The following is an 11,691-nucleotide window of genomic DNA, read 5'->3' on the forward strand; positions in this document are numbered from 1 at the left end:
CCTGTAATATTGTTTTTAATATCCTGGAGTAGAAAGGATGATATTACTCCCAATATCGAAGGAGGTGTACACCCACCCTATAATATTATTTTTAATATCCTGGGGTAGAAATGATGACATTACTCACAATATCGCAGGCAGTGTATACCCCACCTGTGATATTGTTCCTAATATTCAACTGGAGAGAGTATAATATTTATCCCAATATCGCAAGGGGTGTACACTTTCCCTATGATATTGTTCCTTATATCCTGAAAGGAAAGGATTATATTACTCTCAAAATCGCAGGGGGTATATAACCCCTCTCTGATATTGTTCCTAATATCCAAGGGGGTAGAAGATGATGTTACTCACAATGTCACAAAGGATGTACAACACTCCCCACCATGATATTGTTCCTAATATCCAGGGTGGGAGAGGATGATATTACTCCCAAAATAGCTGGAGATGTACACACCCTCTGTGATATTTTTCCTGATATCCAGGTGGGGGAGAGGATGATAGTACTCCCAATATCGCAGGAGGTGTAGACCTCCCCTGTGACATTGTTTCTAATATCCAAGGGGGGAAGGATGATATTACTCCGAATATCCCAGTGGGTGTACACCCTCCCTCTGTAATTTTTTTTAATATCCAGGAGAAGAGAGGATATTACTCCAAATATCTCATGAATTGTACACTGCCCCCCACCCCGTATATTGTTTCTAATATCCAGCGGGGGAGAGGATGATATTGCTTCCAATGTCGCAGAGGGTGTACACCACCTCTGTGATATTGTTCCTAATTTTCAGGAAGGAAAAATATGATATTACTTGAAATATCGTAGGGGGTGTACATCCCCTTGTGATATTGTTTCTAATATTCAGGGGGAAAGACGATGATGTTACTCCCAGTACGACAGGGGTTGTACACCCCCGCTGTGATATTGTTTCTAATATCCAGGAAGGGAGAGGTGATATTACTCCCCATATCACAGAAAGTGTTCACCCTCGTTATCTGATTCGTAATATGCAGGAGGAGTAGGAGTGACATTACTCCCCATATCTCCCATATCGTGAGGTGTGTACACCCCCTGATATGTTTCATAATATCCAAGTGGGGAGGGTATGATATTGCACCCAATATCTCAGGGCATGCACACCTTTTTTGTGATACTGTTTGTAATGTCCGGGAAGGGAGAGGATTATATTATTCTCAATATTGCAGGAAGAGTACTACCCCTCCTGTGATATTGTTCCTAATATCAAGATGAGGGGTGTGATATTACTCCCAATATCACAGGGGGTGTACAATCCCCTGATGTATTATTCCGAATATCCAAGTGGGGAGATGATTATATTACTTTCACTATCGCAGTGGGTTTACACCTCCCCTGTGATTTTGTTTCTAATACCCAGGGAGAAAGAGGATGATATGACTCCAAATATTGCAGGTGCTGTACACCAGCCATGTGATACTGCACCTAATATCCATGGGAAATAGCATGATATCGCAGAAAGTGTACACCCCCTCTGTGATATTTTTGCTAATATTTAGTGGGGGAGAGTATAATATAATATAATTCTCATTATCACAGGGGGTGTTCACCTCCCATGTGATACTGTTCCTAATATCCAGGGAAAAAGAGGATTACATTACTTCCGATATCGGAGGGGATATATACCCCTTCTATGATATTGTTTTTAATATCCAGGGGGAGATTATGATACTACACCCAATATCACAGGGAGTGAACACATCCCCTGCGATGCTGTTCCTAATATCAAGGGGGGAGAGGATATTATCCCCAATATCACAGGAAGTGTTCACCCAACTTGAGATAATGTTCCTAATACATAAGGAGAGAGAGGATGACATTACTCCCAATCTCGCAGGGGGTGTACAACCAACCACCCTATGATATTGTTTTTCGATATCCAGACCAGGAGAAGACAATATTACTTTTAATATGCAGGGGATGTACCTCTCCCTTATGACATTGTTCCTAATATTCAGGGAGGGAGAGGATATAACCCCCAATACCTCAGCAGGTGTACACTCCTTCTGGGATATTGTTTCTAATATCCAAGCCGGGGGAAGGTGATCTTATTCCCAATATCTCAGGGGGTGTACAACAACCCTGTGTTAATATTTCTAATATCCAGGGAGGTAGAGTATAATATTACTCGAAATAATGCGGGGGGTTGTTCAGCCCCCCTATTGTTCCCAATATCCAGGGGTGAGGGGATGATATTGTTCTTAGTATCCAGGGGTGAGGGGAATATCGCGGGGTTGTTCACCCCCCTAAATTGTTCCTAATATCCAGGGGTGAAGGGATGATGTTACTCCCAATATAGCAGGTGGATGTAACCCTCCCCCTGTGATATTTTTCCCAAAATCCAGGGGTGAAAAAGATGATATTACTCCCAATATCATAGGGACTGTATACCCCTCATGTGATATTGTTCCTTATATCCAGTGGGGGAAAGGATGGTATTACTCCTAGTATTGCAGGTGATGTACATCCCCACTGTGATTTTTTTCTAATATCCAGTGTGCGAGAGGATAATATTACTCCCAATATTGCTGTGGATGTACACCTTCCCTGTGATATTGTTCCTAATATCCAGAGGGGAAGAGGTTAATATTACTCCCAATATGGTAGCAGCTGTACACACCCCTTGTGATATTGTTTCTAATATTTAGTAAGGGAAAATTTTATATTACTCCCAATATCGTGGGGGAGGTACACCCCCAATGTGATATTGTTTATAATATCCAGGGGAAGAGAGGATGATATTGCTCCCAGTATCACAGGGGCTCTTCACCCCTTCTGTGATATTGTTTCTAATATTCAGGGGAGAGACGGTGATTTTACTCACAATACAACAGGGTGTTTACACCCCCACTGTGATATTGTTCCTAATATCAAGAGGGGGAGAGGATTATATTTCTCCCAATAGCCCAGCAAGTGTACACCCCCCATGTAATAGTGTTCCTAAATCCAGGGGGTGAGAAGATTATATTATTCCCAATATCTCACAGGGTATACACCTCACCTGTGTTATTGTTTCTAATATTTAGTGAGGGAATGGATGATGTTACTCCCAATATCACACGAGGCATACACATCCACTGTGGCATTGTTCCTAATATTCTGGGGACAGAGGATTATATTACTCCCATTTTGCAGGGGTTGTACACCCCCTGGATATTAGGAACAATATCACAGGGTGTACAGCTGCCCCGTGATAATGTTTTTACTATCCAGAAGAGTAGAGGTTGATATTAGTCCCAACATCGCGATGGGTGTATACCCACTCTGTGATATTGTTCCTAATATCCAGAGGGGGAGAGGATGATGTTACTCCCAATATCGCAGGAAGTGTATACTCCCCCATGAAAGTGTTCCTAATATCCAGAGGGAGAGAAGAATATATTACTTCCAATATCGCAGCGGGTGTACACTTTCTCTGTAATATTGTTCCTAGTATTCGAGGGGGAGAAAATGACATTACTCCCAATATTAAAGAGGGTGTGCCCTCCCCCTATGATATTGTTGCTAATATCCGGGGGGGAAACGATGTTATTACTCCCAAGCAGGGGGTGTACACCCATCCTGTGACATGGTTTCTAATATCCAGGTGAAGAGAGGATGATACTACTGTCAATTTTGTGGGGGGTGTACACCCCACCAGTGATATTGTTCCTTTTATTCAGAGGAAGAGAGGTTGATATTACTTTCAATATCGCAGTGGGTGTACACCCTAATTCTGATATTGTTTTTCATATCCAAGGAGAGAGAGGATGATATTACTCCCAATATCGCAGGGTGTGTACACCCCGCCCCCCGTGATATTGTTCCTAATATCAAGGGAGGGAGAGGATGATATTACTCCCGATATCCCAGGGGTGTACAACCCCTCGTGATATTGTTTTTAATATCTAGAAGAGGAGAGATAGATATTACTGCCCATATCACAGTGGGTGTATACTCACCCTGTCATATTGTTTCTAATATCCAGAGGGGGAGAGGATGATGTTACTCCCAATATCGTGGGAAGTGTACACTCCCACTCTAATATTGTTTCTAATATCCGGGGTGGGGGGGAGAGTATAATGTTACTTCCAATATCGCAGGGGGTATATACCCTTCCTGTATATTTTTCCTAATGTCCAGGAAGGGAGAGGATGATATTACTCCTAATATTGCAGGGGATGTAAACCCATTCTGTGATATTGTTTTTAATGTTTAAGGGCTGAGGATGATATTATTCCCAATATTGCAAGGGGTGTACCCCCACCTGTTATATCATTTTTAATATCCAGGGCGGTACAGGATGATAATGTACCCAATATTGCAGGGGGTGTACACCCCCCTCCTTTGATATTGTTCCTAATATCCGGGTGGCTAAAGGGTGATGTTACTCCCAATATCGCAGGGGGTGTACACCTCCACAGTGATATTGTTTCTAATATCCAGAAGAGGATAAAATGATATTACTGCTAATATCACAAGGAGTGTATACACCTCCCCTGTGATATTGATCATAAAATCCAGGGAGAGCAGAGGATGATATTATTCTCAATATTGCAGGAGTTCCAATACCCTCTGTTATATTGTTTCTAATATCCAGGGTGAGATTATTACATTACTCCTAATATTCCAGGGGGTGTACACCTCCCCTGTGATACTGTTCTTAATATCCAGTAGGGAAGAGGATACTATTCTAAGTATTGCATGAAATGTACACCCCTCTGGTGATATTGTTCCTAATATCCAGGTATGACGATGGTATTACTCCCAATATCGCAACATCCCCGTGATGTTGTTGTTCCTAATAGTTAGGTGGGGAGAGGATAATATTACTTCCATTGTCGCAGAGCATGTACACCCCCCTTGTGATACTGTTTCTAATATCCAGGGGAAAGAGTTTGATATTAATCATAATACTGCTGGCCATGTACACTCACCTTTTGATATTGTTCCTAATATCCAGGGAGGAAAAGGATAATATTACTTCCAATGTCGCAGAGCATGGACACACGTAATATCAAGGGGAGGATGATATTATTCACAATATCGCAGGATATGTGCACCTCCCCTGTGATATTGTTTCTAATATCCAGTGATGGAGAGAAAGATATCACTTGCAATATCACAGGAATAGCCATATAATCCTTAATCTTTTCTTTCTTAATGAAGCAATCATTTATTGATGAATAAATTTTTTCTTCCTTTGTTCAACATCCCATCCCTTAAAGCTAATTATCCCAAATTTTTTTAAAAATTAAGACATTACAGCATAGTTGGACTTCAGAGGTATAAAAATGTAGCTTTTCTTGGCCATTCTTGTTCCCCAATCTCAGTAAACAAAAAAAAGGGGGAGGGGGAGAAAAGAATCCATCAGTTTTCTAATTCCTGAAATTCTACCATCAGATATTCTATCTATTGCCTTTATTTTCTTTCAAAAGATAAATATTTATATCCTTTGCATACTTTTTGAAAGGGTTGTTTGTTTTTCCTTTCTTGTTAGTTTGTGTAAGTTCTTCATAGATTCTGGATATTAGCCCTTTGTCAGATGGATAGATTGCAAAAAATTTCTCCCATTCTGTAGGTTGCCTGTTTACTCTCATGATAGTTTCGTTTGCTGTGCAAAAGCTCTTTAGTTTTACTAGATCCCATTTGTCTGTTTTGGCTTTTGTTGCCATTGCTTTTGGTGTTTTAGTCATGAAGTCTTTGTCCATGCCTATGTCCTGAATGGTATTGCCTAGGTTTTCTTCTAGGGCTTTTGTGGTTTTAGGTCTTATATTTAAGTCTTTAGTTTATCATCTTGAGTTAATTTTTGTATAAGGTGTATGGAAGGGATCCAGTTTAAGCTTTCTACATATGTCTAGCCAGTTTTCCTAGCACCATTTTATTAAATAGGGAATCCTTTCCCCGTTGCTTCTTTTTGTCAGGTTTGCCAAAGATCAGATGGCTGTAGATGTGTGGTGTTATTTCTGAGGCTTCTGTTCTGTTTCATTGGTCTATATATCTCAAAAGAAGACATTTATGCAGCCAACAGGCATATGAAAATTAGAGAAACGCAAATTAGAACCACAATGAGATACCATCTCACACCAGTTAGAATGGTGATCATTAAAAGGTCAGGAAGCAATGATGCTGGAGAGGATGTGGAGAAATAAGAATGCTTTTACACTGTTGGGGAGTGTAAATTAGTTCAACCTTTGTGGAAGACAGTGTGGCAATTCCTTAAGGATCTGGAATTAGAAATACCATTTGACCCAGTAACCCCATTAGTGGGTATATACCTAAGGGATTATAAATCATTCTACTATAAAGACACATGCACATGTATGTTTATTGCAGCACTATTCACAATAGCAAAGACTTGGAACCAACCCAAATGTCCATTAATAATAGACTGGATAAAAAAAATGTGGCACATATACACCAAGGAATATTATGCAGCCATAAAAAAGGATGAGTTCATGTCCTTTGTGGTGACATGGATGAAGCTGGAAACCATCATTCTCAGCAAAATATCACAATGATAGAATACCGAACTACAATGGGAACACATGGACACAGGGAGGGGAACATCACACACCAGGGCCTGTTGTAGGGTGGGGTCTCGGGGAGGGATAGTGTTAGGAGAAATACCTAATGTAAATGACGTGTTGATGTGCAGCAAACCAACATGGCACATGCATACCTATGTAACAAATCTGCACATTTTGCACATGTACCCTAGAACTTACAGTATAACAATAAAAAGAAATCAAAAAATCAAAAAGATAAATATTACAGGATAAAATTTTAAAAGGATTTTCAGTCAATTACATCTAAGTCCTCTTTTTGGTTCCAAATTTGGGGTCTACAAAAGTAGAAAGCCAGCAGAGAATTTTAAGTTCAAAAGTTTTGGAAACTTAAGGGTAATGAATGAAAGGGAGAAAATGATTCAGGGAACAAACTTAAGCTACTTGGAGAAAACAAGGGAAGTAAATTAAAATACAGGAGTCTTGTTTGGAGACAATCTAAAGAACTACTTTATGTCAATAAGAAAGGGACTGACAATCCATTAAAATTGGGCCAAAATATTGAGCGACTGCTTCATAAAAGAAGATACGCAAATGGCCAGTCAGCATGATCAATTAGATGTTCAACATCTTAAGTACTACTGATCTGATCTTCACAACAACATGGATGATCTCCCAGACAGAATGTTGAAGAAAGAAGCCAGATGTGAAAGAGCATGATTTCATTTATAAAAAGTTCAGAAACACGCAAGATTAACCTATGGTAATAGAAATTAGAGTAATGGCTATGTTTGTGGGGTGGGAAATTTAACCGGAAATGGGCACAAGAAGACTTCCAGGTGCTGGAAAATTGCCATATAATGATATGGTCTTGGTTTAATGGACATAGTCGTATGTTTAGAGTCATCGAGCTGTACATTTAATACTTGTGTTTTTTCTATTGATATGTGATATCCCGAAAAATTTATTTCATTTTTAAAATCAGGAGTCTTTGTTGGAAATGTGAATGATACACCTATGGGTTCTTGGGCCATACATTTTGAGTTACAGCATCCAAGCTTTGGATTCTCTTCCCTCAAAAGGAGCTGATGAGGTGATTATTGAGATCTTTCCAGGCTCAGGTGAGAGCAACAATAATGCCTCTGCCTACTTTGGTCCTTGACTCTGCCAGGTTTCAACTTCTAATTTCTCCACAGATTTCTTTAGTCTTCTCTCTCCTTATCAATCCAAGGTCTTAGAAACAAGATTTAGAGTCCCACATGGTAACACCCCATTGTGAAAATGTTGTTCTTAGAATTTTTATTTACCATTTTTCTTCTGCTGAGGCGGAACATTTTGAAATAAATTCTTGCTTAATACTCCTTGGAGTAGTTGAAATAAGAACATTAATCAACCAACTTGCTAAATCAAGTGTTTTCTCAATTTCTCCAATAATTGCCATGGCATTTAGGTCCTCATCCATCCCTGAGCCAAAAAAAAGATGAAACAACTATTGCTGTAACTTAGATGCCTCTTTCATTGAACTGTGACTTCCTGGAAGACAAGAAATTATCTCATTTATCTTTGTATCCCTTGCATCAAGTCTACTGCCTGGTACATAGTAGGTGCTCATTAATTTTTCTTGAGTTAAAATGAATGAGGAAGGCCTTCATGAAACCTTTTGCCAGAGGCAATTTTAACTTGCATTCAGTATCCAAGAAGAGTGGGCGTGCTGCTTTGGCAATAGCTCTGACATTGAATAATCTGGATGTTCCAAATTTCTTGTTGTTCATTTATTTTCAAAAAAAAAAAGAAAAGAAAGAAAGAAAATTGGGGCAAGGCAGGGGAATACTGTGTTTGCAGACCAGGCAGACACATCTCAGACTCATCACCCTGAGATGGATCAAATGAGACAGCAGCAAGACCAAGGCCACCTGCCCTGATGCTGTCTTCTGACTGCTGATGTTGCCTTAATCACTGAGCCGATGCAATTTCCTGTTGCTAACCCTCACTGTGGTCCACCAGGAGGTCTCATTTGTCACTGTCATTACCTTTCAGATCAGCAGAATATGCATCTTTAGGTGGGCCCTCTCTCAGTGTCTTGTTCAGGTGTCTAAAAAGCATGTGGTCAGCATGACAATTCAAGACAGTGACCCTGGGTGCCTAAATATGACGGCAAATCTATGCACTTTGGTACATAAACTTTATTAATAGTGATTTTGAAGAGCAAGTAAATTTTAATCTCATTTCAAAGAAGTAACACTTTATTTTAATGTATCTTTTATAAACCACACTAGTTTTATGTCTATATAATTTAGATGTTCCATGGGAAGAACTTGATTAAGTGAAAAGCTACAATTCAATCAACCCTACCGCCTCTGATCCTACTCTGAGCCTCTGAGCCCAAACCAAACCTGATTTTACCTCCTTCAACAGTCCTACATCCATCAGCTGAAAGACTCATACATACCTGACTTTGAAAAGGAGCACTTCCCATATACAAAATGCCTCCTTTCTGACATTTGACTTGAATAAACCTAGCTTTCTTATTTATTAAACAAGCACCTATCTTGCCCTTACTATGTGCCAGACACAATTCTGAGAGTTTTGTAATCATAAACTCCTTTATTGTGGTAAAATCTCATTTTATAGATGAAGAAACTGAGGTGCAGACAAACTCAGTGTTTTGTTCAAGTCATATCACCAGTAAATGAAATTCTAACTAAGTACATCTTGTTCTTGAGCCTGTGCTGTTAACCACTACAGTCAGACAACAGAGGTTCTCTGGACCTAAATGTCAGGCCAAAATCTTCCAATAATGTATTCATTTATTCTTTCAGCTCTGGTCCAGAGCAAAGGAGAGGTCAAGGAGAAGGGAACAAACAAGTAGTCCACAAAATTACCCTCTACCACTTTCTCTCACATTTTACACCTCATTGTCACCAGTTGGATCTCCGGAAGCAGATGTGGAGATAGCGTTGGAGTGCAAGATGTTCACAGATTCCCTGTGAAAGGAAAGAAAAAGAGGCATAATTGGGTAGAATGGGGCAGGGAAGAAGTTCATCTGCAGTAAGGCTGGGCAGAGCCTTGGCAAACCAGCAGAGAGCTCTGGAGCAAATATGGTCTGTCAAAGTGGCCTTGGAGAACTGAAATGGCCAGACCTTACATACCCAACTTGCTGAGTTACCAGATTAGGACTCTCCTGGGAAGGGCATAACTTCCAATGAGGCAGCTCTGCAGCTGAGTCGGTTCCTGAAGGCACTAACACCTGGAGCCTGCTGCCAACCACACTCCCACAATGGGGAATTTAATCTTTCCTTGAGAGGGATTTAGTCATCTCCACATCTACCAGACTCAGAGTAAGAGTCCATGTCCTTACAGTGACCTAAAAGTCCTTATACAATCTGACCCCATTACCCCTTGGACCTCACCCCCACATCCTGTGCCCGTGCACTGACACAGACACACTGGCCTCCCTTCCAGGCAAGCTCCTACCTTGGTCTTGTCCTTCCTCTCTTTTTTCAGATATTCACTTGACTTGTTCTTCATATCTTGGCTCAAATGTTACATTCTCAATGAGGTTTGGTAATCCTCATTTTAAACTTTCTCACTTCCCCCTACTCTCAATGCCCCCCCACCCCCTCCCCTGCTTTATAGTTTTTCATTGTATTTTTCTTCTTCTGACTACTATATAATCAAGTATGTCCTACCTCAAGCTCGGTTCAAGGGAGATGGCACTCAGTTCATTTCCTATCTCAGAAAGAAGGACTATGAATATGTAAATCTCTCATGCCATCTCTATTAGACTCAACATGATTCTTATATCTCAAACAAAAGAAATGTGTTTTCGTTCTAGTTCTTAGAACAATCAAGTACTACTACTACATTTTTCCACCAAATTCAGAGGGATGGTACACTTGGCTGATGACAGCACCTGCCTAATGTCTTCCTTATTGGCAAAGCCCACTGGTTTCATCTGCAGTTTTGTATGAGATGCACTCTGGCATCTGCTACTGAGATATCAGTGGATTCTTTTACCCTTTCTCATTCCTTTTCCCACTTGGAGTGCTAGCCATGAAAAAGTGGGCAGTTAGCATTTCACTAGTCTTTTACCAGCCAAGCTTTTTAGTAAACTCTGCTCTACTACATTAGTTAAGAAGGTGAGCGCTAGATTCAGACTGCCTGGGCCCATGGCGCCACCACCTTCAGTCTCCCCAGGTGCTACATATCACTTTAGGGCATCTTAAACACATACTCCCCTGCCTGAAACATTGTTAGGACCCAGGAAATAGTAGTTATTACTGCTCCATAGTCCCCAGTGTCTCTCTCCTACCTACTTCACCCACCTCTGTCGCTGAGAGCTCTGCTGCTCTCAGTTTTCCATCTCCTTGAGTCCTTTTTCCAAGCATTACAGTATTCTTAAACGCTAGGTTTCTTGCTTCATTTAAAAACCCTTTTGTCAATGGGTTTACAGCTATAGAATATATTCTATCCCAAGACTCAGGATGAGCCATTTTATACTGGGGAGGGAGATAAAAATGGATTGGGAGTCCATTCAAGAGCATCTTATCCAGATGACAGGAGACATGGTCTCCTTCCAAAGCTGCAAGTTTCCCATAGCAACCCTATAAAACTGCCCAATACTGCCATGTCCCAATAAGAAAAAAAAAAAGTGTAGCTCTCTGAAATACTGAACATAAAACATGATATTTTATTAAATCAGATTCTTAATTTTGAAATCTAAGGCAATATTTTAATTACTTTGTAACAGACCAGGGCTTTGGGGCTTGTTTGTTTTTATTATTAACTAAAATAGAAACCAGAAGCAAAAATAATCTGTGAGCACCACCTTGTGGAGGTATCTGCAGCTATCACATCTGTTCGGACCCTATCAATCTGGATTCATTGAACACATATTTAATATGCTAGCCCTGGAGATGGAAAAATAAACAGGCAAAACTCCCTGGCCTGGTGGAACTTACTTTCTAGTGAGAAGACAGAAAAGTAACAAGAACAATACAGGAAATACATAACATATTAGACAGTGATGAGTGCTACAGAGCAAAAATAAAGCAGGGACAAGGATCAGGGAAGTGGAATTGAAATTTAAAATCAAGTGGTCCAAGAAGGCCTCACCTGAAAAGGTATTTGAATAAAGGTTTGAAAGAGGCAAAGCGAGATATTCCATTT

General features: G+C 40.2%; 1 protein-coding gene across 1 annotated transcript in view; it reads right to left on the bottom strand.

The window, feature by feature from the left end:
- Nucleotides 1-7,825: 7,825 nt before the first annotated feature.
- LOC105517098 (otolin-1-like) overlaps nt 7,826-11,691 on the bottom strand; it is a 22,566-nt gene continuing 18,700 nt past the window's right edge. The window contains exons 6-7 of the mRNA XM_011949475.1: nt 8,553-8,664; nt 7,826-7,986 (exon numbers count right to left, since the gene is read on the bottom strand). Of these exons, the coding sequence (XP_011804865.1) occupies nt 7,826-7,986; nt 8,553-8,664 (273 nt within the window). The remainder of the gene's footprint in view (nt 7,987-8,552; nt 8,665-11,691) is intronic.

This window comes from Colobus angolensis, unplaced genomic scaffold, assembly GCF_000951035.1.
Source record: "Colobus angolensis palliatus isolate OR3802 unplaced genomic scaffold, Cang.pa_1.0 Scaffold108, whole genome shotgun sequence".
NCBI lineage: Eukaryota > Metazoa > Chordata > Mammalia > Primates > Cercopithecidae > Colobus > Colobus angolensis.